This window comes from Eumetopias jubatus, unplaced genomic scaffold (assembly GCF_037043125.1).
Source record: "Eumetopias jubatus isolate StellerSeaLion01/CBP00866 unplaced genomic scaffold, mEumJub1_p1.0 scaffold_5, whole genome shotgun sequence".
Classification (NCBI taxonomy): domain Eukaryota; kingdom Metazoa; phylum Chordata; class Mammalia; order Carnivora; family Otariidae; genus Eumetopias; species Eumetopias jubatus.
The window spans coordinates 154214186-154240487 of record NW_028274811.1 but is presented as its reverse complement, the minus strand read 5'-3'; the positions used below and the strand labels follow the sequence as shown (position 1 = coordinate 154240487).

Below are 26302 nucleotides of genomic sequence, written 5' to 3'. Positions count from 1 at the left end.
CTTAAGGAGGCCTTCTGCTTAGTGCTAGAGTTGTAACAACATTTGTCTATCACAGAGCTCTGGAGTAACAGCTGCAATGTAAAACAGCAGTATTTGCCCCATTGTAATATGTGCAACTTTAAAAGTAGTGCAGTTTATTAATTAATCTTATTTGAAAAATTATTAGCTTTGTATGTATGTAGAGTTACCTCCTTGGCTTTCAAAAAAAATCATTTCCTTTACCTCATATGCAGCAATGGTAAGAGTACAAACAATGTTAAGCCACTGAGTATGAGAACTTCTCTAGATTTTGTATGGTCTTTGTACAATTCAGATAAAAGAGCTTCCCTAAATAAAATAAGTAGTAGTTAATTTCAAGAAAAAGATTTTTTTTTTAAATTACTTAGAATTACAAAATTACAAAAAAAAAGGTAAGATCTTTATTAATCAGTACCTTTTATGACTCCATTGATATTGAAGTAGGGCTTTACAAAAAACTACCACTGGATGACTTTGATTTATTAAATTCTTTGAATATCTTTTATTTTTTTTAAGATTTTATTTATTTATTTGAAGAGAGCACAAGCAGGGGGAGCTGCAGAGGGAGAGGGAGAATCAGGCTTCCCACTGAGCAGGGAGCCTGACGTGGGGCTCGATCCCAGGACCCTGAGATCATGACCTGAGCCAGAGGCAGTTGCTTAACTGACTGAGCCACCCAGGTGCCCTCTTTGAATGTCTTTAGCTAGAATGACCGTGGTAGAGAAATGACCAAGGATGTCCTAGATTTAATTCTTTGTGTGAAGTAGTCTACACAGAGGATGTTTTCCTTTGTGATTATGTACCTTTTGCACATTTAAAGTGTGTTGATTAATAGGAAACAGAGATAAACTGCAGCACAGGGAACAAAAATGCCTGTCCCCTTTCAAAGGTGTGTTTTAAAAAGCTTTTTTGACCTAATGTCTTGCCTTCTTTTGTTAAGTTTCTTTTTCCTTTCATTTTAATCATAAGTCATCCCCTTCCCACTTAAATTGCTTATTTTCTGAAAATGCCATATGAATAATTCTACTCTTTAATATCAATGCATATTTACAAGTACATAATTTAATAAACAAAATGAAATTTAGGGATATCCTTACTATTTGCATATTTATATTGCTTTTTACTTTTTAATAAAGAAAATAAAATTTGATCATCCGTATGACATAGGAGAAAATGAACTTATCTCAACAACTATGAATATAAACATATTTTAGTTAATATAAATCAAGGTAGTTTTTATTTATTTACCTGCTATTGTCAAAGTATGTGGCTTGAAGAGCATTACAAATCATATTAATTTTAAGATAAGTTGTCATGTTAACCTAAGATTCCAACAACCACCATTCTTCCATCCCTTTGTAGATACAAGAAATGCTTAGAGTCACTCATCAGCTTATCTGTGACTTCCTTTCATCACAGTTTGGCTCAAAAAATGTCTGAGGAAGTTAAAAGTAATCAGAAAGGTTTGCATGATGGGGAGGAAGCAGAGGCAGGGATTACAATAAAGAAAATAAAATCAGATGGAAGCCAGAAGAGGAGGGAACAAAACAAAGGCAAGGGAACATATACAGTAACAGGATGAAAGCAAAGTTATGAAATGGTAGCCCAGCAAAATTCTAACCAAAGATAACTGGTGTAGCTTTATTCGTAACAAACTAAACATAGTAATTACAAGGCAAAATGCATCATTAAGGCTGAAGTGGATCATTGAGTAATAATGCTGGTAATAACCAGGAGTACAAAACAATCTGTAAACACCAAACAACATAGCCTGAAAGGCTTGGAGCACACACTGAGGGAATTACAAGGGGTAAACATAGTCATAATGGGAGATCTCACCTCCTCTCCAAAGCAAACAGATAAGCAGACCACAGATTGCTTAGAGTATATGTCTGAAGACATGATTTCTCTCTTCCACCCATGGGCATGCATAGTAATCTTAGAATACACATCCTTCCCAAGTACACATGGAACAGTTTCCAAAATTTGATAAAATTCTGGTCAAATTTTACAATTAGAGGATATATATTTACTTCAAGTGTATACAGCTAGAGAATATTAGAGAACATACACTCTTCTTTAGTGTACTTGTACATTTGCTGAAATTAACCAGAATTGACCATTAGTCATAAGGTGGCAATAAATACAAAGAATTAATATCTGAAGAGTGCAGTGCAATAAAACTACAAATCAATAATAACAGCAACACCCTTACATTTGGAAAATTGTACGTGTACTCCTAAATAGAGGAAGGGTCAGAGAATAACAAAGGAAATTGACTAATGAACAGGTGAGCCCTGTTTCTAGGTAGGGTATAGAAGTGTGTGAGACTTTTACTCCTGCTGAAACAACCAGAAAACCCTACATAAATGAAAACAATTCTACTTTCTTTTAAAGCCATCCAACAGCTGTGGATACACAAAGATCTAAGAGAACTAAATTATGGAGAGCCAATGACTTCCTAAGTGAGCAAGAACACCTGGGGCCGGTTACTGAGCCCGCAGGGAGTGCAGATGGAAGAGCAACCTAACAGAGAAGGACAATTGGTGCTCAGATGAGAAAAAATCGAACATAAGAAGCCTCAGGGCTAGTCTCACATTTAGGTCCTTAATCCATTTTGAGTTTATTTTTGTGTATGGTAAAAGTGGTCTAGTTTTCTATTTTGTTCCATTGATCTATGTGTCCATTGTTGTGCCAATACCATACTGTTTTGATTATTACAGCTTTGTAATATAACTTGAAGTCTGGAATTATGTTACCTGCAGTTTTGTTTTTCTTTTTCAAGGTTGCTTTGGCTATTCAGGGTCTTTTCTGGTTCCATACAAATTTTAGGGTGGGTTGTTCCAGCTCTGTGAAAAATACTTCTGGTATTTTGACAGGGATTCCATTGAATGTGTAGATTGCTTTGGGGAGTGTGGACATTTTACAGTATTCTTCCAAACCATGAGCATGGAATGTCTTTCCATTTCTTTGTGTCCTCTTCAATTTCTTTCATCAATGTTTTGTAGTTTTCAGGGTATAGGTCTTTCACCTCTTAGGTTAAGTTCATCCCTAGATATTTTATTATTTTTGGTGCAGTTGTAAATGGGATTGTTTTCTTAACTTCCTGCTGCTTCATTGTTAGTACTTATAAATGCAACAGATTTCTGTGCTTTGATTTCATATCCTGCAACCTTACTGAATTCATTTATCAGTTCTAGTCATTTTTTGGTGGAGTTTCTAAGGTTTTCTATATATAGTGTCATGTCGTCTGCATATAGTGGAAGTTTTACTTCTACCTCATGGATTTGGATGCCTTTTATTACTTTTTGTTGTCTGACTGTTGTGGCTAGGACTTCCAGTACTATGTTGAATAAAAGTGGTGAGACTGGACATTCCTGTCTTGTTCCTGACCTTAGGAGAAAGCTAAGCAGAATAAGTCAGAGAAAGACAAATACCATATGATCTCACTCATATGTGTAATTTAAGAAACAAAACAAATGAGCAAAGGAAAAAAAAAGAGAGAGACAAACCAAGAAACAGACTCTTAGCTGTAGAGAACACACTGATGGCCACCAGAAGGGAGATGGGTGGGAGGGTGGGTGACCCAGGCAATGGGGATTAAGGAGGGCACTTGTGATGAGCACGGGGTGTCATATGCACTAAATTGTATACCTGAGACTAATATTACGCTGTATATTAACTAACTGAAATTAAAATAAATTTTAAAAAATATGACAACACAAGCACCAAATGTGGAAGGGAGTAAATTGAATTATACTACTATAGGTTCTTACATTGTTTTTAAGTAACAAAATATAACTTGAATAGTAAATGATGAAGAGTTAAAGATGCATGTTGTAAATATTGACAGCAACTACTGAAAACAATACAAAGAGGTGTAACTAAAAAATCAGTGGAGGAGATAAATGGAATCTACAACATAGAAGAGGGAATAAAAGGGAGAACAAAGGAACAGACAGGCAAATAGAGATTACATGCAAAGATGAGAGATTTAATCCAGCCATATTTGTAATTATAGTAAATGTAGTTAAATGAACTAAAAATTCTAACTAAAAGGCTGATATCATTAGACACGGGCTGGGAAAAAGGCAAGACCATCTAAATGTTGGTTATAAGGAATGCCCTTTAACATAAAGACATGCAAAGGGTGACGGGAAAAGAATGAGAAAAGATATGCCGTTACATAGGAAAAGGTTAGGTGGTGATCTTATGGCCAGACAAGTCAGATCTCCGACAGCGCGTGCCGCCAGGGCCACATGGGGGCAGGACAACTCATAGTGATAACAGGCTCCATTTGTCAACAGCGCACTTAATAACAGAACATCCAGGTACAGTAAACCAAACAAATGACAACACTAAATGGAGATTTTCAAGCTCTTCTGTCAACAATTGAAACTAATTAGTAAAAAAACAAAAAACACTAAGGATATTAAAAGATCTGAACAACACCTAACTGACCTATTTGACATTTATAGAACATTACATCCAGCAAATGCAGAATACACATTCTTTCCAAGTGCACGTAAAACACTTTCAAGATGGACAACATGACATAGGTCATTAAAAATAAAATTTTAAAATTTCAAAGAACAGAAATAGAGTATTTTTTCCTAACCACTGTGTTATCATCAGCATTAAATAACAACAACAACTAGGAACTCCTAAAATATTTGGAAATTCAGTTAACACATTTCTGAAGAACCATGGGTTAAAGAAACCAAAAGGAAAATGACTGGAACTGAACCATAATGAAAACACAACATGTAGAAATTTTTACATACAGCTAAAACAATGCTTAATGTATAATATATAGTTTGGAGGAGGAAAGTCTAGTATTAATTATCTAAATTTCCACCTTAAGCTAGGAAAAGAAGAGCAAATTAAATCCAGAAAACAAAGAATAGCTAATTAAATCCAGAAAACAAAGTTGCATGCTCAGCAAAGACTCACTAACATCACTTACAAAAAAGTGCTGTTCCATTAGGTGTGAGCAAGACAACTGAGAGACTGGGATATTTGGGGGGAAATCCGGAAGAATCCTACATCCATAGTCTTTCCCTACTGTCTTTATGTTCTTGCTCCCTGCAGAGGTGCTGGGAGACACAGTGGTGTGGCTGTGGCCAACCCAGGGGAGACAGTAGACCCCCCCCAAAGTCAGCAAAGATGGCCCTCTGTGCCCATTCAAGTCCTGTGAAGAGACTGACCCACACAGAAACCTAATCAGGAAGCTTAGTGTAGAGAACTACCTTCTGGTATCATGCGATTAACCATAAAGGGGCCAAGACAGCTCAGCTGGGGCCAAGGGAAAGCACCAGCAAACCTCCAAGGGGGTCCCTTCTGCACCAGGGTGATGGTGAAGGAATGAGCATTTTTATATTTTTTAAAGCAAAAATAAAATGTTTTGAGTGTGTACGACCATACTTTCATAGTGACGACTTGCTTTAACAGACCAGTCCTGATCACCCAGAACCGGAGAGGACTCCGGGGAACAGTGTAGTCAGCACGGGAAATCAGGGGGAGAGGGAGCGGGTCTCAGAAATGTAGTGAGCAGCCACCCAGCACTCTGCCGGCCACTCAGGAGAACACCAGCATAGACTTTTGTCTGTGAGTTAGGGTCGAACAGAGAGAGGGGAGGGGACTGACTTCTCAGGCTCAAGCAATGAGAGCCATCACAAAAAGGAAGTTGATAGATTGGTGGCAGAAACATCTAGAAAATCTGTGCTTCAGAAGCATCAGAAGCAAAATTAAAAGCCAAAAAAAGCTGTTTCTTATGTCATGTTTGCAGAGAACTCATAGAAATAAGTAAAATACTAAGTCCAATATAAAAGTTGGCAGAGCCTTGAAGAGATAGTGTACAGAAGAGGTGCTGCTGTCCATGGAAGACCCGGGAAGGCTGGGCTTTCGGTGGCCAGAGAGGCACAAAGTAGATGACAAGACACAAGCTTTTGTTTACTAACGAGCAGAAGATTATGAAGATTAATATTCAGAGCAGGGAGAATTCAGTAAGATAAACAGGCTGATACTCTTCTCATATTTGTGGAAATTGGAATGACCTCTCTGAAAAGCAGTGGTTTAATATGGATGGAGACTTTATATTGTCATGCACAGTTTGAATCAGACATCTTAACCTGCAGCAAATGACTTAAAATACAGGACCAGGGACACCCAACTGGCTCAGTGGGTAGAGCATGGGGCTCTTGATCTCAGGGTCATGAGTTCAAGCCCCATGTTGGGTGCCGAGCCTACTTATAAAAAAATTAATTAAAATAAAATACAAGACCAGATTTATTCCAATAGTATGTATTACAATAATACTTATAGTAAAAAATGGAAATAAATATTAGGGGAATGGTTAAACTAATATATAAATATGATGGATTATTATATACAAATTAAAATTATTTTTATTTTATTTTATTTTTTTAAAGATTTTATTTATTTATTCATGAGTGACAGAGGGGGGAGAGAGAGAGAGAGAGAGAAGCAGAGGGAGAAGCAGGCTCCCAAGGAGCAGGGAGCCCGATGTGGGACTCGATCCCAGGACCCTGGGATCATGACCTGAGCCGAAGGCAGACGCTTAACCATCTGAGCCACCCAGGCGCCCTAAAATTATTTTTAAAGAAATTTTTTAAAAATAGAGGAGGAAATTATTATGACATAATATTAATCCAATAAGTGGTGTAAATTTGTCTCATACCAGTTTTTTAACATGCACTTTTTAAACCATCACAAGAGGACATGCAGCGATGTTAGGGTGCTTGTGCTGTGGTAAGCCTGTGGGTATGGAAAAGGACTGGTTCTGCATTTTCTACTTTCTTAACTTTAGAAATATCCCCTAATTACTAAAATCAGAAATGAAACCTTGAAAAGTCAAAGAGAAAAGAAAACTGATGATTTAGCCGATGGCAACTGTAACTTCATGCTGAGGTCCCTGAGGTGTGATGCTCAGGCCCAGCTGAGACACGCAGACATTAACAAGGCCTGAGTGCATGGGGGTTCATGTGGCAGCCAGACTGTGCACAGAACTAGGGCTGAGGGCATGCTGAAGACCCTCTAGTGACCTGACCACTGCACATTCACTGTTCAGTTGTGCCTGGTGGTAGGTTGCTGGGTGGACCACCTGGGGTCAGCCACAGGACCAAGTGGTGCAGGACCCTGACAGTGAGCACACAGTGAGGACAGGGTTCCATGGACACACAGAGAGGGAAGCTCATCATCCCTCTGTGCCCAGTCAGGCCCAGGAAGGCTGCCTGTCCCCTTGCCCAGGACAAGTGGACAGTGGATGGTCTCCATGGAACAATGGGATGTGGAGTCGTCAAGGACCCAGGAGGCTCAGCCTCACTTCTCACGTTCAGTCCACAAGTTCTCCCTCTGACTTTTCCAAAGGACCATAAAAGTTCTGTTTTGTTTTAAGTGGAAGAGTGAAGCTAAACTTTTTGGAGTATTATAATAACTGCTGTGATACATTTTTATGGTTGAAAACCTGCTGCTGATCTTGAGAAATTCAGGTTCTTGGACTGCTGTGTGAAAGCCCATTATAAAGAAGGGCCCTGAACTTGTTTTTAGCAGCTGAACTGCGGCTCATAAACAACGAAGCCCACCAACTTCTTCTTGAATAAAAAAAAAAAAACCTTCTGTCACTTCTTCCTTGAAACACTGTAAATGTTCTGAGCACACCATTTAGGGAAGATGTTGAAATGAGATAAAGAATTACTCCTTGCAGGGATGCCCGGGTGGCTCAGTCAGGTAAGTGTCTGACTCTTGATTTCAGCTCAGGTAATGATTTCAGGGTTGTGAGATCGAGCCCTGCATCAGTTCCACGCTCAGCATGGAGTCTGCTGGAGAGTCTCTCTCTCCCTCTCCCTCTGCCCCTCCCCCTGCTCATCTGCACGCCTTCTCTAAGTAAGTAAGCAAGTAAATAAATTAATTAAATCTTTTAAAAATAAAAGGCACCTGGGTGATTCAGTCATTTAAGCCTCTGGCTCTTGGTTTTAGCTCAAGTCATGATCTCAAGGTCGTGAGGTTGGGCTCTACCCTTAGTGCAGTCTGCTTGTCCCCTCTACCTCCATGCTTGTGCTCTCACTCTCTGTCATAAATACATAAACTCTTTTCAAAAAATGAAATAAAAAATTTATAGTAACTTCCAAAGGAATAAGACATCTAGGAATAAATTTAAACAAAGAGGTGAAAGACTTGCTTACGGAAAACTACAAAATGTTGCTGAAAGAAAGAAAAGAAGGGCTAAGACATGGAAAGACACCTGTGTTCATGGACTGGAAGATTTAATACTGTTAAGATGGCAGTACTACCCAAAGTGATCTGTAGATTCAGTGCAATCTCTCTCAAAATCACAGCAATGTGGGTTTTTTTGCAGAAATAGAAAACTCTATCCTTAAATTCCTGTGGAATCTCAAGAGAGTCCAAGTAGCCAAAAGAATCTTGAAGAACAAAGTTGGAAGACTCACATTTTCTGATTTCAAAACTCATTACAAAGCTACAGTAATCAAAACAATGTGACACAGCCATAAGACAAACATATAGACCAGTGGGACAGAGTAGAGAGCCCAGAAATAAACCCTCATATATAGGGTCAAATGATGTCTGACAAGGGTGCCAAGACCATTAAGTGGGTAAAGATCATCATTTCAACAAATGGTGGTGGGAAAACTGGACATCCACATGCTAAGGAATGAGGTTGGGCCTTACCTCACACCATACACAAAAATTAACTCAAAATGGATCAAAGACCTATGAGCAAGAGCTAAAACTATAAAACTCTTAGAAGAAAACATAGGGGAAAATCTTCATGACATTGGATTTGGCAGTGATTTCTTGGATATGACACCAAAAGCACAGGCAACAAAAATAAGATAAATTGGATTTCATCAGAATTTAAGACTTTGTTCTTAAAAGGCACTACCAACAGAGTAAAACAACTCTCAGAATAGGAGAAAATATTTGCAAATAACATATCTGATAGGGGATTAATACCCAGAAAAATGAAGAACTCCAAAAATTCAACAATAACAACAACAAACCCAAGTTAGAAATGGACAAAGGATTTGAATGGATATTTCTCCAAAGGAGATATTGTTGGTCCACAGCACTCTTGGGAGCTTTCCAGGTATAACCTGAAACTGGCCCTGGTACTCAGAGGGCAGGAAGAGACTGAAGAAAGAGGCGGCTGCTCCAGATTGGCGGGTGGTGGTTTTAATAAACAAAAGGAACTTACATACAAAGCAGCAAGATGAATAGAACCCACCTCTGCCCACGAAATCATATAAGTTTATATGGAGGCCTCAACCAGGCTCAGTCACATATACCATGCACCACGTCCCTGTCTCAAGTCTGTGTTCTTGAAGCAGCCTCTGGTAGTGGGAAAGGCAAGCGGAACCCACATCCAGGGACAGGGGAAGTAGGTGAGGAGCTTCCAAGAGCCCGGGTCCAGCTTACAAGTCAACTGGTGGTTGTGTCTTTTCCATGACCTTCCTAACATATACAAATGGCCAATAAGCAAATGAAAAGATGCTCAACTTCACCAATCATTAGGGAAATGCTTCTTATGTGGAATCTGCCCCAGACCTTATGTATGAGTAGGGATGATCATATTAGTCCCATTTTTCAGATGAAACTAAAGTACAGAAGTGGAAGGCACCAATGACAGATCGCACATGTACTAGTGATATAGATTGTGTGCCCTGAACCTCTGCCTTATCATTCAGTAGGTACCTCTCCGCCATCATGCCATGCTGCTTCACCGTCCTGGCAAGACTGTGGCTCTCTGTGTTCTGTCCCGCTGTCAGACACCACCTTCAGGGATGGGCACATGATCTACTGCTACAGACTGAATGTGTCCCCCACAAAATTTGTGTATTGAAACTTCACTTCCAATGTGATGGTATTAAGAAGTGGGACCTTTGGGAAGTGATTCGGTCAATACCATTCATGCCTTTATAAAGGAAGTCTCAGAAGGCACCCTTGCTCCTTCTGCCATGTGTGAAGACACCGCAAAAACCTGGTCATCTTTGAACCAGGAAGCTGGCCCTGACCAGACAACACACCTGCCAACACCTTGATCCTGGACTCCCCAGGCCCCCAGAGAGTGAGAACGAAATTTCTATGTTTATAAGCTACCCAATCTATGGTATTTTTGTTACAGAAGTTTGAATGGACTGAGACACCCAGTTAGAGTCTTACCTGGGCTTGTATAAAGATGTTGCAGACAAGAAATCCTCTTTCTACTTGCTTCATGTATCAGGAGGATTTTCACCTTAACCCAGCCTGTCTGCATAGTGAAGCCAAGTGGAACAAGGAAGAGAAACAGGGCGCCAGTGACACATTTGAGCCCCCTACTTGGGCTAGGTCTGAAGCTCCTCTCCTCCAGCCTTCCCAGTGACCCAAGACAAATTCATCTTACAACCCAGAGAGCCTTGATTAATCCATGCACTGTCCCATTGTCTATGTTCATTCATCCTGGGGCTCACCCTCCCCATTCCATTTCCCTTGCACCTGGCTGGAGTCCTGCTGCCTTTCAAAGGCCAGGATAACCAGTGCTCTCCTCTCCAGCTCACTCCCCCTGGCCTCAGCAGAATCTCTGTCCTCTGTGTCCTCACAGCACTTGGTGCTCCCCACTTGTCAGCCTGCGTTATGGCTGTCTGGGTGTCCCTGCCAGGTGGTACCGGACAGGAGTTAAGACCACAGGCTCTGCAGGAGGAGAGATGTGGGGTCCCTGCTCTACCACTACCAACTGTAAAGACCTACACCAGCCATCGCTCTGATCCTTGATTTTGTTCATCTGTAGTGGAGGGTAGTAAGAGTACCCACCTGCAGCAGACACTTAACTGTAGCGTATGGTCACTCCTGACCCTTGGAGTCATCCACTTGCCCAGCATGCCTTGTAAACAGGGGCGATCCCTCACTCCCTTATTGCCAGTGAGAGATAGAAGTCTGCTGGGGTGAAATGTTCATGAGAACATGTTCCCCTTGGAAAGGAAAAACACATGAAGGCACTTTTCCCTGCTTGGGACACTGTGTATAAAGATGAGATCATTAGGCTGGGGCCGCCATCGCCATGCCCATGGGATGACCAGCCTCAGGATGAAACACATGCACATAAAGGGCTCTGAAATAGAGAGCACCCGGTTCTCAAAGGTGTCACTGAGCCTCTGCTCAGACCATGGGGCTTGTCTCCTTCACATTTTGCAGGGGGAGAATTCATCCTCTCCATCGCTTAGCCAAGAGTCACCAGGCATCTTGTTACCTGCGGCCCGTGAGTCCCACCAGCAGATCATCTTGTGGGGTAAGGGTTCAACGCCGTGATGCATGCAAAGTGCTGAGCATGTTGTTGGCACCCAGTCAGTGTTGGTTAAAGTCAGATCCCAACTGTGCCCTTTGGGATCTGGGTGGTAGAGCGGTTTTCAGGCCAGGATGGGGAGTGCCAGAGCTGAGGTGTGAGAGCTACACAGTCCTCCCACACTCTCCACCCTGAGTCTGCACAGACCCCCAGGAAGGGGGCCCCTCCCAATGACCGTTGGCCTCGGACCCTCTGCTTCCAGAACTTTCTGTCATGAAGCTCATTCCTGGGGCTCACGCTGCTGATCCCCCTGCACACCTTTAGGCCACAGCTCAGGTTGAACTTCTCTCTCTGGCGGCCCTTGGGATTCTCACTGCTGCTGACCACAGGGCTGGACGATTCCTGGATCTTCATGTCCAGTGTGGGGTGGGCGCTGACCACGCAGCAAGGACACTGGCCACACCTGTGTGCCCCCATGGGGCTTCACGGGGCCCCACATGGCCACACCCTTCAACTTCCGTGGCCTCAGATTCTGCAAAAGCATCTGACACCCAGGTGGGGCTCCAGGCCCAATGATGGGCTTGGTATTTTAATTAGAGCAAAATTGGGGGGGGGGCGTTTCTAACAATGGTCTGTGTGAAGAGTTTCTCATACCACAGAAAATGCTGTTGTATTTTTACGATGGGATCTCAACCATTAGAAATACACTGGAAAAATAATGAAATGAAACACACATAGATGTTTACAATGCTGACTTCTGGGGGTTGGTGTTGGGATTATTATTTTCTTTCTTTCTGAATCCTCCAGGTTTTGCAATGCACAGGTATTATTTTTCCAATTTGAAAATCTTAATTTTTAATTAAGCATGGCCACAGGTGCCCAGTAAATACTAGCTTCATTTGTGCCAGACCCTACCCCCAACCCAGGCTGTGGGCTCCTGGAAGGCTGGACGGTGCCCCCTTCCTGTGGCCCAGGACGAGTGCATAGCGGGAACCCCATTCATGAGGCCTTGGCTCTTAGGAACATACCAGTGTATTTTAGGTACAATTTCCAAATCCAGATGTATGAAAACATTAAGTATTTTCTAGACCTCAACTCTGAGGAAAACTAATATAAAATAAACGCAAAAGACAACCTTCAGTAAGATTTTAAACTCTAAGTTTTAAGGAGAGAAAAGTTATCACAAAAAAGTCAAGAAATTCAACTTGTTTGAAATTTAAGAGGAAAGAACATAACTAAAAAGCAAGTAAACTGGGACAAACATAAGCAGCTAGTAGATACATAACACAGACAAACATTTGCTAATGGTGAGGGCAAAAATTATTGTCTTGTTCAAGTTTTTAAAAACCTCACAGCACTAAGAAGGCAAAAACAAGGCCACAGTTCATAAAAGGAACAAAAATACAGAAATTTTACAGAAAAGAAACAAATATCGAAAAAGGGGTTGGCTTCATGAACACATAGGTGTGATTTAAAACAATAGTGTTCCACAGCGTGTGTGTGTGTGTGTGTGTGTGTGTGTGTATTTAGAGTAAGATTCCTCAGTGTAAAGCCTCATGCCACTGAATCCTGGCAAAACTGTCACAGTGGCTCATCACTGCTGACAGTGTGTCTTTTGATGGCAGATTTGTCATTTTGCCAAGAATCATGGAAGACGTTCATGATCTTTTATCCTTAACCCTAATCCCAGGAATGTTTCCTAAAACAATAATTTAAAGGAAAAAGAAATGGTAACAAAAGAAAGTGAAACATTGCTTGCATCTACTATTTATAATAGAAAGAGCTAGAAGCACGATAGATCTCTGACCACAGAGGACGGGCAAGTCGCCACTAGGATAGCAAGAATGAGAGAGGAACCTGGGGGAATGCTGGCTGAACACCCAAGTTGTGTCTACATTGGTACTGTGGGTTAGAGCAGTCTGTCTTGCATGGGTAAGGGAAGGAAAAGTCACAGATCTTGAGATGTATCTGAATGAGGCTCTTTTTCATTTCCTCTGTCACTATAAGAATGTTTGTGCAGTAAGTCAGTGCTAGAGTGGAGAGAGGCAAGGTGTATGGTAACTGAACTGGTACGGCAGGGCGTGGTCCCATGTTAGGGTCTGCGGCTGCCGCTTCTGACATGTCGGGGTCCCGCCTCTCGTTCCTCAGACTGCTGGGCACTCTCATGCCCACGCCAGACGCTGCTTGTGCCTGCCCGTGTCCGTAGCCGTCCTGCAGTCTAAACCTCTTCTACAGCAGGTTCTTTTCAAAGATGTGCTTCACAACTCCCCCACATAATCTACACCTGAGTTGCAGACTTCATGGGCCCCTTCACGTTAGTAGAAGGCCCCTATTGCCTTGGGTGGGAGCCTGCAGCCGATATTGTTAGTGTCCAGACAGACCCCGCCTTCCTCTCATGGTGCCCCCTGACCCTGTGATTCCAGAAGTAGCCCTCCTCTTGGGGGGCTGCCTGTGGGCGCCTGGGAAAACCAGAAGTGCTGTGGAGCTCAGCCTAAGGGCTGGTGTGGAGGGAGGGTGAAGGCCCAGCCCATTCCCCAGGTGGGGACAGTTCCTAGGAGAGACTCTCCCCAGAGCCCCCAGGCTGCCCGGACAGCCCCTTCCATGGATTCCCACCCCCCATCCTATCGCCTGCCTCCCCCGGTCCTCTCAGGAGGAACCACCACAGAGGTCTCATCTCCTTCCCTCCCTCTCTCGTCCCAGGCCAGGTACACAGGCCTCATCTTCTTCCATGAAGGTTGGCCACTGTGCATCGATGAGAAGGTGGTGGTGCAGTTGGCGTCCCTCCGTGGAGTCAGGCTCAGGCCTGGGGACTTCTACCTGCAGATCACATCAGTGGGGAAGCAGTCAGCCAGATTGGTTTTAAAATGCCTCTCCCAGAGTGGACGAGGCTCAGAAGAAGTCACTGTCCCTGAGGCCATGTACGGCTGCGTCTTCACGGGAGAGTTCCTGGAATGGCTGAACGGGGAGCGGAACGGTGTCCCCTTACAAAACTGCTTGCTGACCTCAGGCTCTGCGGTCTTCCGCACCCCATGGAGCAGTGTCACAGACCCCATCTTTGTACCGACATTCAGAACTATCCTGCCCCACTGCAGCTCTCCTGGGCCTGAGCAGCCACCCCCCAGAAGCATCTCCAAAGCTCTGGCCCCAGCACCAGCCGTGGCCAACACCCGTCCCCAGGAGACCACCCCTTCCAGCAACACCCCAACCCTGCCCCACTGCCATAGGCATCCTGGCAGTGACCAGCCCAGCCACCAACCTTCCCCAGGAAGAGCTGAGTGGGAAGGCCCTAGGATCCCATTTGGGAGCTCCGATGGAGGCCTTGTCAGGGTTGGGCCCTCAGAGCTGGGCCCACGGGAAGGACCAAGAGGGAGCCTGGATGCCACAGACAAAAGGGACAGCCCCCAGGCCCTCACTGTCTGTGAGGACGTGGGCAGTCCAAGCTCCAGAAGGCAGTTGCCCAGGGACTCAGCCAGCATGGAGGCCAGACGTTGGTTCAGGAAGTCCTACATGGAGGCCCTGCGGAACCCCATGCCCCTGGGCTCCAGTTCCGAAGAGTCTCTTGGGGACGAGGCCTGCAGCTCCCAGACCACGGCGGCCAGGGCAGCAGCCAGCCCAACCCAGAAGGAAATGCCCAGCCCCTGGGGAGGCTCCGTAGAGATCCCAAGTCAGGAAAAATGTCCGGGAGCCACAAGGATCACTCTTCCCCAGAGGTCTCGGTCCTGGGACAGGTCCCTCAGGAGCTGGCGAGGTGACACCCGGCAGGCCTCCCACCACTCAGTCAGCACCAGTCTGGGAGGCCTCTTAGGAGGACAAGCTGAGGGGACCAGAAGTGCAGGCTCCAGCTGCAACCCCTGCACCACAGCGGAGAGTCCAGGTAATGTCCCACCCCAGCCCTTCCTGCTCCTGCCCAACCCTCTCCCCATGCCCCTCCCCCACTGCTTCCCCTCCTCCCTTCTCCTTGCCATGGTGTGTCTTTCCTCTGGTCAGTGGACCGAGGAGAAGCCTGTGTCCACATCCGTATCGACTGTTGAAAATAATGGTCACATGGGCTCCGTTCCTGTGACTGCCACAGCAAATACCACAGACAGGGTGACTTTGGACATTTATCCCGTTGGTTCTGGGGCCAGTATGACCTAGAAGTATGACATCAAGAAATTGGCAGGGCTGTGCTCCCTTCAGAAGCTCTAGGGGAGGGTCCTTCCAGCGGCAGGGGGCTCCCCCTGTCCAAACATCTTCTCCCCATGTCTCTCTGTGTGTCACACCTTCCTTTCTCTTACAAGAACACCTCTCTTTGGATTCAGCGTCCACCGAACGCTTGAGTATTCACATCTGCGAAGACCCTTTTCCAAGTAAGGTGATATTCCCAGGTTCTGGGTAGACCTGTCCTTTTGGGGTCACCACTCACCCCACCACATTGCATTAATACTCCTTTCCTATGGGTCAGTTGGATGCTATGCTCATGGTTCTTAACACCAGCCCCTGAGTTACACACACCTCAACGGCCTGCAAAACGTGCTGAACTATTTCCCAACTACTGGAAGTGTCTCCCATGTTGCTCTGGAGGGAAAACATGATTGTCTAAAGAGTGTTTGCAGGACATCAAGAATTCAACGGAAGGAATGACACCATATTTCTTAGGTCAAATATTTCCTGTTTTTGAATAAAGAAATGTTCTGTGAAGAACAAAAGCAGTGACTTTGGGGGAAGTGAAGAGCAGGGACCCTCAGAAGGCAGGCTAGCCGCAGCATCCGACACAGTGAGGAAACTGCGGCTCCCTCACCTGGGCAACATCCGGCCCGCCCACCTGGCCCAAGGAGGGACTTGCTCACACCTCTGGATGGGCCTGCTGCTTCCAAAATGAGGGTGCCTGCTCCTGTCTGAAATTCTGGCAGGGTCCGTACAGCACAGAGCACACACCGACTTACCACAAAAAGTTTTATAATAAAATTATTGGCTTAGGTTTAGCACTTTTTAAGAACATTCTACTGCCTCCCTGCAGTTCAGTTAAAATTAGAATACAGCAACAACTCCCTGAACATTGTTTCCAGGGCCTAAACCACAGCCACACACACGCTGGATGTGAAAACTCATGTCTGCAGCTCATCTCAGCAAGGGGTCAGCCTTAAGTACGTGTCTCTACAGAGAACTGCCACCTGTGCAGATGCCGCCCGTGGACATTCAGGCACAGCATCCCTGGGCAGTGTGGCAGCATGGGACACACATGTTCGACTGCCAGCAGGATCCCTGGCAGTCATGGAGGCAGTGGGTTTGGCTCACACAAACCAGTGTTGCCAAGTGGAAGCCAGGTTTGGCCCGCTGGCTCCCTGTGCATCACAGAGCACCCCCTGCGGATGCCAGTCTTGTCAGAGACGTGCTGTTCTCAAGCAGCCTTTTCTCTGGGGTCCCCGGTGGGCTCTGCCCCAGCTCCAGAGACTATGCCTGAGTTAGCACGGAGGGTTGGTGGGGAGAGAAGGCTCGTTTCCCTCACCTGAAGTGGGGAGTTCCCTTCCTGAGAGCACTCTTTCCCTTCCTCCACCTGCCCCCTCCTGTGCATCGTCCAGAGACGTGGAAGAAGGAGCCTGTGGATAAGAAGACACTGCTTCCACCCACGAGAAGCTGGGCAGTGGCACCAGAGGCCTGGGCAGAAGGGCCTCGATCATTGGTCACCCAGTGAGTAGCCAGTGGCTTGTTGGTACAGGCATTCTCCTCCATCCTTGCTACCTGGACACACACTTGTCCCTGGAGTGCAGTTTGTGGTGTGGCCCTAGAACTCATGTCCTCATCAACATAGGAAAATGCCTCAGCTGGAACATCCTGCTGAGACCTAAGTTGAACAAGTAACGATTAGCACACTCACTTGTCCACAGCACAAACATTGTTTCTCTGTTCCAGCTGCCACTCCTGTTCCACTTGGTTCTCCTCTCCTGTTCCAGGTGCTCCTCCTCTGTTCCAGTCACTCTTCCTCTGTTCCAGATGCTGCCATTCTGTCTAGTTCTCCTCTGTTCCAGGTGCTCCTCCTGTTCTACCTGGTTCTCCTCTGTTCCAGGTGCTCCTCCTCTGTTCCAGCTACTCCTCCTGTTCCATCTGGTTCTCCTCTGTTCCAGGTGCTCCTCCTCTGTTCCAGCTACTCCTCCTGTTCCATCTGGTTCTCCTCTGTTCCAGCTCCTTTTCTGTTCGAACTTGCTTTCCTCTGTTCCAGGTTGCTCCAGCTCCTGAGACTTTGTTTTGTCTCTTCTTTGAACGTAAAATCAACCTAATTTCAAAACACTAAATGTGACATTTCAGTTTATTTCAAGAATATCATATTCATTCAGCCAGCGGCAAGTGAGCACCTGTTTCTTGATTAGCCACATGAGGGTACTCTTTTTATTCCTAGCCATTTTAATACTGTAGCCCCCAGGACCTCAGACCTCTCCTTTCACTGTCCCACAGTCTGCAAGCTGAATTCAGGAAAAGCCCACATGAATGACCTCCTCAACTAGGAAGACTTCTAATAAGAAAAGAGCACATGAATGTGTTGTTTGCTCCCCCCCATCCATGTGAGGAAGCTTGAGGTCAGTGTAGAATTAAAACATTAGAACACTTGGGAACCCCAAAATTTTACCAATGGTGCTGATGTATTCTAGAAAATATTTGAACATACATGAAAAAATTCATTCTCAAGGATACTGTGCAGTTGTAACCAATCAGCTGGTGAAGGGACAGACAAAATGTGGTCTACCACACAGTGGGGTGAGAGCCATGGAAGGAATGACACTCTGACCCAGGAGAAGTCAGGGGTGAATCTCAAAAGCAGTTGTGCTGAGTGAAAGAAGTCAGACACAAAGGACCCCATAGTGTCTTGATTCCATTTGTATGAATGATCCAGGACAGAAAGCACACAGGTGGTTGCCAAGGGTAGGAGGGGTCTTTCTGGAGGGATAGAAATGTTCTAAAACTGACCTATGGTTATGGTTGGACCGCTTGATAAAGTTGCTAAAATCCTCTTAATTATATACTTGAAATGAGTGAGTTTTATAATACATAAAATATACCTAATAAAGTTGTTTTATGTTTTAAATTAAAAGTAGGCTCCACACCCAGCGTGGAGCCCTAAATGGGACTTGAACTCATGACCCTGAGATCAAGATCTGAGCTGAGACCAAGAGTCAGATGCGTAACTGACTGAGGCTCCCCAAAGTTGTGTTTTTTTAAAATATATATATAAAGAATGCTGTGGGCTTTTCTGGTCCAGCTAGAATGAGAGCTGTTAAGAGAGTTATAAGACATTAGCCCTGTAAGAAGTTCAGGAAGAGACTAAGGGACAGGAAAGCAAAGTCCGGATTGGTTCAGGGTGCCCCACAGGGTCTTAGGTGCCAACTAGCTCTGGCCAAGACCATCTCTCCGCTCAGTGGGGTAACACAGGCCCGGGGGGTTGCAAGGCTAGGGGGTTGAATCGGCTTGCTCTGTCTGTGGTATGGCTTATCCCCTGTGAAGTGCAGTGTAGAAGACAGGGCTGAGGAGCGAGCCCACAAGCCTCAGCCACTGCTGTCTCCAAGCTGGTGCATGAACATGAGCCCTCCCCTTCAGGGTGATACAGGAGATCCAGGTCCCCCTTCTCTGGGTGATGCAGGAGGTCCAGGTCCCCCTTCTCTGGGTGATGCAGGAGGTCCAGGTCCCCCTTCTCTGGGTGATGCAGGAGGTCCAGGTCCCCCTTCTCTGGGTGATGCAGGAGGTCCAGGTCCCCCTTCTCTGGGTGATGCAGGAGAGCCTGCTTCCCCCTCTCTGGGTGATGCAGGAGATCCAGGTCCCCCTTCTCTGGGTGATGCAGGAGAGCCTGCTTCCCCCTCTCCGGGTGATGCAGGAGTTCCAGGTCCCCCTTCTCTGGGTGATGCAGGAGGTCCAGGTCCCCCCTCTCTGGGTGATGCAGGAGGTCCAGGTCCCCCTTCTCTGGGTGATGCAGGAGTTCCAGGTCCCCCCTCTCTGGGTGATGCAGGAGGTCCAGGTCCCCCTTCTCTGGGTGATGCAGGAGGTCCAGGTCCCCCTTCTCTGGGTGATGCAGGAGGTCCAGGTCTCCCCTCTCTGGGTGATGCAGGAGGTCCAGGTCCCCCTTCTCTGGGTGATGCAGGAGAGCCTGCTTCCCCCTCTCTGGGTGATGCAGGAGATCCAGGTCCCCCTTCTCCGGGTGATGCAGGAGGTCCAGGTCCCCCCTCTCGGGTGATGCAGGGGAGCCCGGTCCCCCTTCTCTGGGTGATGCAGGAGGGGGAGGCACGCCCAACTATGATGCTGCCTGCCCTCAGGGTGCTCTCACCCCTTGTGGATATATTTTTGTGACACTCTTTGGGAAATCTGTATGAAAAAATAAATTAGGATGACATTATTCAGTATAAAAATTTTCTCCCTGAAGTGTGTTTAAGTAGTGAGCACTCTTGGTGCAACTGGAATGTTCAGTTTTTATGTGTTTATTCATGCCCTACTGCTCAGGAATGCACCTGTTAGGTCAGGTGTGACACGCTGATGTTTTCCACTAGAAATGGGACAAGTTCTCATGGGACCCAGTATTTTCACTCATGATTTTCTCCTTGTGTGTGTGGGAAGCTGAGTAGCTGCCTTCAAACCAGAGAAACCCTCCATCTTTGACCAGGTCTCTTTCTGTTGTCTAGCTGGTGGTGACACAGACAGCAGCACCTTCCGAGGGCACGATCCTGGCCAGATTCCAGATGTGCTTGCTGAGCCACTGTGCCCCAAGGGAGGAGGACAGCCACCCAGCAGAGGAGACATGCCCAGTCAGATGCCCAGGCAGGTGCTGGAGGTGAGCCAGGAGCTCCTGCAGTCCGGGGTCATCACCCTCCCAGGTGAGCATGGCCGTCTTACTCTGGGCAGGTATAACAAAATACCAGAGACTGGATACCTTCTAGACAACAGACATGTATTTCTCTGTTCTGGAAGCTGGTAGTCCAAGACCAAGGTGCCAGTACAGTCAGGTTCTAGTGAGGGCCCCTCTTCCTGGTTCATAGTTGACACCTTTTTACTGTGTCCTCACATGGTGGAAAGAGTGAGGGAGCCATCTGGGGTCTTTTGTAAGAGGCATGAATCCCATTCATGGGGCTCCACCCTCATAACGTAAGCACCTCCCAAAGGCCCACCTCCTAGTACCCCCACACTGGGGGTTAGGTTTCAACATAAGGATTTGGGGGGAACACAAACATTCAGGCCACAGCAGTGCCCATCGCCCTTTTAGCTGAGCATAGCTCTCCTGTCCAGGTGAGTACCAGCCCCTCCTCTCCTGGCAGATCTCACATCTAAGCCAACACCTCAACAGTTTGCAGACCCTAGCTCAGTATTTCTCAGGCTTGAAGCCATGCATGTCCCCACTGGGGCTGCCCCCTCACGATGCCCTCTGCTTCTTCAGGGACCCGAGACCACCAGGGAAGAGCAGTGGTGCAGGTCTGCACGAGGGGCCCGCTCTGGTCCAGCAAACACACCTCCAGCATCGAGCTGACCCAACTGTTGCAGTACTTCTACGGCATTCCCAGGTGGGACAGAGCCAGGTTCCTACCTTTCAGACCTTTGGGGATAAACCTCTGCAAGCTTGTGTCTTGTGCGAGGGTCTCTGCAACCTCGGGGACCCCCGGTGGCATGGGCAGCAGGCTCCCACCTGCCCCTCAGGCTCCTGCTGTCTTTTCCAGGTCCGTCAGCTGTCCTGCATGCATTCCTCTCCTCCTGCTCACCCTGACCTCTCCCCACTGAATCAAGGCTCTGACACATACTCTAGCCTTGAGTTCTGTGTTGCTCTGCGTTCGTTAATGCTCTAAGTGTTATATATGTGTATCTTTTATACTCCACCTCTTTCTGGATAAAGACCTAACCGATATAAACAGAATATTTAGAATAAGTGGGTCAAGAACTCATACAAATGAGTAGTACTGGGTACCCAGAAGCAGCAGTGACTGATTCAGTCTGACGTTACGTAAGTGAGCCTTACGTTCAGCTCAGCAATGCCACGTGCCAGGAAGAAAGCATGCCAGCTCCTTAAGAGAGACCTACCCTCTCTGACATGGAATTCCAGGAAGCCACACCACCTGGGTCCTGCATGATGACAAGGTGTGGAGTAGGTGTGTACCAGGGCATGGCTGCAGATCTCCTCATGGACCAAGGACAGAGACAGGAGAGGAGGAGTCAAGGACGGTCAAAATGTGTTATTTCATACTACTTGATCCCATCAGATGCAGGCATGCTTTGGACGGCCCTTATGGCCATCAGACCAAGAGTCCCTGAGGTTCTGGGTGGAGACAGCCCCCTAGGGGAGGGAGCATTGCCCAGCTGTCAAGCTCGGTTCCAAAGTCAGACAGCCTGGCTCCAGATCCCAGCTGTACCCTTACTGGTGGGTAGATGGTGTACCTCTGTAAGCCCATGTCCTCCCCATAACCTGGAATTGTAGCAGCTGTCTGGAAGGTGTGTCAGAGGGATGAGAAATAATCTGTGGAAAGTCCATAGGCTGAAGTCCAGAGCATCATCTTCGTGGTACATCCCGTGATGTTCTCTCACTCAGTGACAAGATGCACATCATGTGATATGAGCTCAGTGGGAACATGTTATGTGATGCCTCATCACACGTGATCTCATGCTCTTTATGGTGCATGAACTTTCTGTTGGAATTTCTTCTGAAATAGCATAAGTAGATTCAGTGTGGGAACAATTAGACAGGAAAAGAAAGAGTGCTCCCTGACACCCCTTTCCCAGAGCAAGGTTCCCAGTTATCTGAGGGCACTGGTTTTACTGCCTTTGGGTGAGCCTGGGATTTCAAACTTATCTTTCAGCACAGATTTCAAAATATAAAGAAATACCCTGAAAAAAAATACGGATTCATACTCGCATTAGCTTATACTTTGTAAGCCTCAAGTAAACACCAAAGCACGAAGATAACGGCATTTTCTGTTTGCCAAAAGCTTTCTTTTATGGGAGCCTCCAGCATTAACTCAGGGCAGTAATGGAAAGCAATCCTGATTGACAAGGACAAAGCCTCCTGTAGTTTTTGGAGCTTATACCCTTCTGCGGACTCAGCCTGGCTGAGCTGTCAGGCTGAGTGCTGCCCTCTCCATTCCACGACGCAACACCAACAGGAGGAGTTAGGGTACCTGTGCGGTTGGCAGGGTCAAGACTTGCCCCTGAATCTGTAGCCTTCTGCCTTTTCCACAGAAGATTCAGACAGCCCCACTCCCCTCCCAGGGCAGGCATCTTCAGCTTGGGAAGCTCCAGCGGAAAGCCTCTGGTGAGAAAATCACCCCTAAAGCACTTAGGGTAACTGATGGTGGAGCCTTCTGGTTTGGCTGATTATTTCCCCACAACCATTGTAATTTTGTTAGCATCCTGATGGATTATTGCACCTTGAGGAACTGAAATCTACCCCTACCTTGTGGGATGTGACACAAGCCTTCAGCTATCAGAATGAAGTCCCCAAGCTGTCAGCATTAATTACTAGGGAGAGTGCCCAGCAGTGTCTGGTTTTCGGTTACTGCAGCTGTATTACAGAGGGCCATGTGTTCCTGGGAGCGTGCCTTGTAAATGGACTCCCATCAAACTCTCCCATACACAGAATCTTAAAATCAGAATGGATCTTGGCTGTCATCCATCCAGCCTCCTCTGCAGTGAAGGAATCCATCCATCCATCCATCCATCCATCCATCCACCACTTGCATGAGAGTACAAAAAGATCAGGCCATGGCTCCCACCCTCAAAGGGACACACCTGGGAACCCAAACTGTTGCATCTTCCAGCTTAAGACAAGCCCACAATGCTGGGAGGGAGCTGCAGCCTCGTCCAGGGTGGGTGGCGGGGTGGATCTCCGGATGTGGTCTGTGTCCTTGAGGACGGTGAGTATTTGCAGACAAGAAGGGAAGGACATCCTGAGCAGAAGGAAGAGCACACACGGAGCCCCAGAGCAGCCAGTCACTTTCTGAGTCAGGAGGCAGGAATGAGGACTAAAGACCCGGTGCAGGCAGTGGGTACCCTGGGCCTGAAGGCCACGTGGACCTCCGGTGGTGAAGCCAGGGTGACGCAGGAACACAGTGTGAGACTTCTGCAGAAATGCAGGCCCAGGGTGTCTAGGGCAGATCTGCACATGGCCAGGGGCCCCACTGGAGCCCAACAAGGGGAGCCAGCCAGCTTCATCCACCACAGGAGGCAGGCGGAGGGAAGCAAGTTTGGTCTGGGGGCGGGGGGCGGGGAGGGGGGTTCCCGCTTGGTGGCCTGAGGGCATTTTCTCCCGTCTAATCCTATACTAGCTGAACTCCAGTCATTGGATCCCTCTCAGCCAGCCCAGGTGGAGGGTCCAGCAGTCTCTGAACTTGGGAAGCAGCCCCCCTCTGCGGCCATCCCCTTCAGCAAAGCCACCAAGTGGATGAGATCGGTGGAGGACAATGTGTGGGTCTGGGGCTGCCAGGGATTATTTCCCATGTGCCGAACCAGCCGGTGTGGCAGTGAGCCCGGTCCTGCCTCTGGGGCCAGAAGCAGACCTTGAGACACAAATTCAGGGAGACCACGGGAGACCAGGGGTGAAGAGAGACCAGGAGTGGGGGTGTCAGGAGAGGGAGGTCACTGGGGACCAGGAGGCACACAAGACGCTTGGAGGAAGTAGAGTATTGTGCTCAGCTCCTGACAGCACTGCCCAGGACTGCTCCCAGACACGTGGACTCTAGCGCTTCAAGCCATACCAGTCACAAAGCGGCTTCCGTGGCAGAGGAGGCCTGGGTGCAGAGCTGGCCAGCTGAGGGAGGGAGTGAGATGGGGGCGTTCTCCCGGCCTCACCTTTTCTGTGTCCAGCTTTGACCCCAGAACACCACACTCTACTCTGCCCCGAGACACCCCCCCTTCAGAAGCATTCCTTAGCAGTCACACCCGAAATTGAACACACCCTGACTGTGGGGGCACACTCGCCCTTTTGGCTAGGATGTGGCTTTGGTGCAACATGCGGCTCTCCCCGCTGTGTGCAAGCAGGCCAGGGTGAGCATGCGTGTCTGTTCAAGACCAGCACCCACACGTGTGGCTGAGGTAGAGTATTAGCCACTCCCAGAAGGTGGGGTTGGATGCATCACCCTGCCTTAGCTTATTATTTTTGTCCTATTTAGAACTGAACTTACAGTCATGATCACAGTAGGGACAGAGCTTTTATGCAGGGGCGTGACAAGCACCTGACAGTATTTTCACCTTTAGAGGATGTTCTGCTGTCCCACTTGAGCTCTGGAAATGTGGTAAACCCAATGATTGGCCTGGAGCTGCAGTCCTGAGATCAGCTGGCCACGTCTGGCTCTTGTCCACTCCGTCAGAGTAGAATTCCACATGGTATTACAGCCGGAACAAGCGACCTAGCACAAGAAAGCTCCAGGGCCTCTGCTCTGTGATGGGCGGTGTGGGAGAGAAAGCAGCCGCAGCAAATACAAGCATGCAGCCAGCTTCCCTTGCCTGGAGAGGCCATCAGACAGGACTGATCCACCACAGTGAACCCAACTGCCCTGTCTGCACCTGGTAAGCAGCTCGAGTCCTCAGGAAGCAGAAGGTTGATATGTGTCAAGAATCTGTGGAGCCAAGGGCATCTGGGCAAAGGGTGCATCTCACCGAGAGACAAAGAAGCCTGTCATGGAAGAGATCTTACCTGCAGTGGTTAACACTGTCTGTCTCTCTCCCCAGGAAAGAGGTGCGGGAGCTGGGGCTGGTCATCCTGGTGGATGCTCGCAAGGGTCCAGCTGCCCCTACTCTCTTCCAGGCTCTGGCAGCACTGCAGGTGAGTCAGGGTGACTCCTGTCCTCAGGGCACCGAGCATCTCAGGGCTCCCTCATGACCCAGGAGCAGCTGAGGGCAGCCATGCCTGGACTCAGCCCCACTGTGAATCAATCTCAGGATGAGGTGAGGGTCCTGAGTGTGGACGTGGAAAGTAGCAGAAGAAGAGCCTGCTCCTGCATCCATCAACAATGTGCTCCCCCGTGGTCGGACACAGTCACCAGGAAGGAGCTTCCTGCCCATCTCCTGGGTCGCCACTGCATACCTTAAAGGCAGGGTCAGCCAGAACCAGCCCACATGGGCATGACACTTTCCCTCCACAGCTGTCCTTATCTAGTGTCTGACTCAATCAGCGTGCAGGGCTACACGCTGCACTTTCTCAGACAGGGACGGAGGTATGGACGCTGTGGGGAGGAGGGCCTGTACCCTGGAGCAGGTATGGTAGCTACCATACCTCTGGGGCGAGGTCAAGGGAGGTTGTCTGGCAGGTTTGCAGTCGCCCCAGGAAGACCTGATCCTGGATTTTGGGTCATGAGTAAAATCAAGAGGGAAATGGGGAGTCCTTGGAACAGGGAGAAAGTCACCATTGGGATGCTCCAGGGACCCAGGGCCAGGTGGGAGCCTGAGAACGCTCACGCTCCCTCAGACATGTGTATATGGGGGCCCTCATGTGCCAAGCCCTGTGCTGGAGTCTGGGGTCCCACCTTCTCCCTCAGTGAAAACCTGTTCCCTCTGTTTGGTCTCTGCTAAAGGTGCCAGACACCGGTCACCATTCTATCCAGGTTCCTAAGTTTAGGGACGCCAAATGGAAGTTCTTTCAAGGGCGGACTCGGTGGTGGAGGTTGGGGCACATCTGGATGCACTCAAGAAGCTGGAGAACAGCGTGGGGGGGAAAGGAGAGAAGAGCCCCCGGCAGGCAGGCTGTGAGTGGGGCCGGGGCTGGGGGAGGCCAGGCAGAAGTGGTCCAGGTCAGCAGGAGTAGGCATCCCTGGTCAGGGTGCCTGGCTGTGGTGCGATTCCTGTCCGACACAGAGGTGAAGGTGCAGATTCCTGAGGGGGAAGGGCTGACCCAGATGTGCCATCCCGGCAAGAGTGGGCTCTCAGAGCCGAACTCAGTGGTGAGGTCTGCATTTCAGAGGGAGAAATGGGCTTTCAGCAGAAGGGTTCATAGTACATAGCCTCAAAGCCCGAGTTAGCACCTCTAACACGGAACGACAGCCTTGACGTGCCAAC

At 47.6% G+C, this 26302-nt stretch overlaps 1 protein-coding gene across 1 annotated transcript in view; it reads left to right on the top strand.

The window, feature by feature from the left end:
• Positions 1–26302, top strand: part of PLEKHG4B (pleckstrin homology and RhoGEF domain containing G4B) — an 85804-nt gene that overhangs the window by 32099 nt on the left and 27403 nt on the right. Inside the window, exons 3-8 of the mRNA XM_088023197.1 lie at positions 14015–15188; positions 17288–17360; positions 18884–19496; positions 20043–20148; positions 20706–20829; positions 24980–25073. Coding sequence (XP_087879323.1) covers positions 14015–15188; positions 17288–17360; positions 18884–19496; positions 20043–20148; positions 20706–20829; positions 24980–25073 — 2184 coding nt within the window. The remainder of the gene's footprint in view (positions 1–14014; positions 15189–17287; positions 17361–18883; positions 19497–20042; positions 20149–20705; positions 20830–24979; positions 25074–26302) is intronic.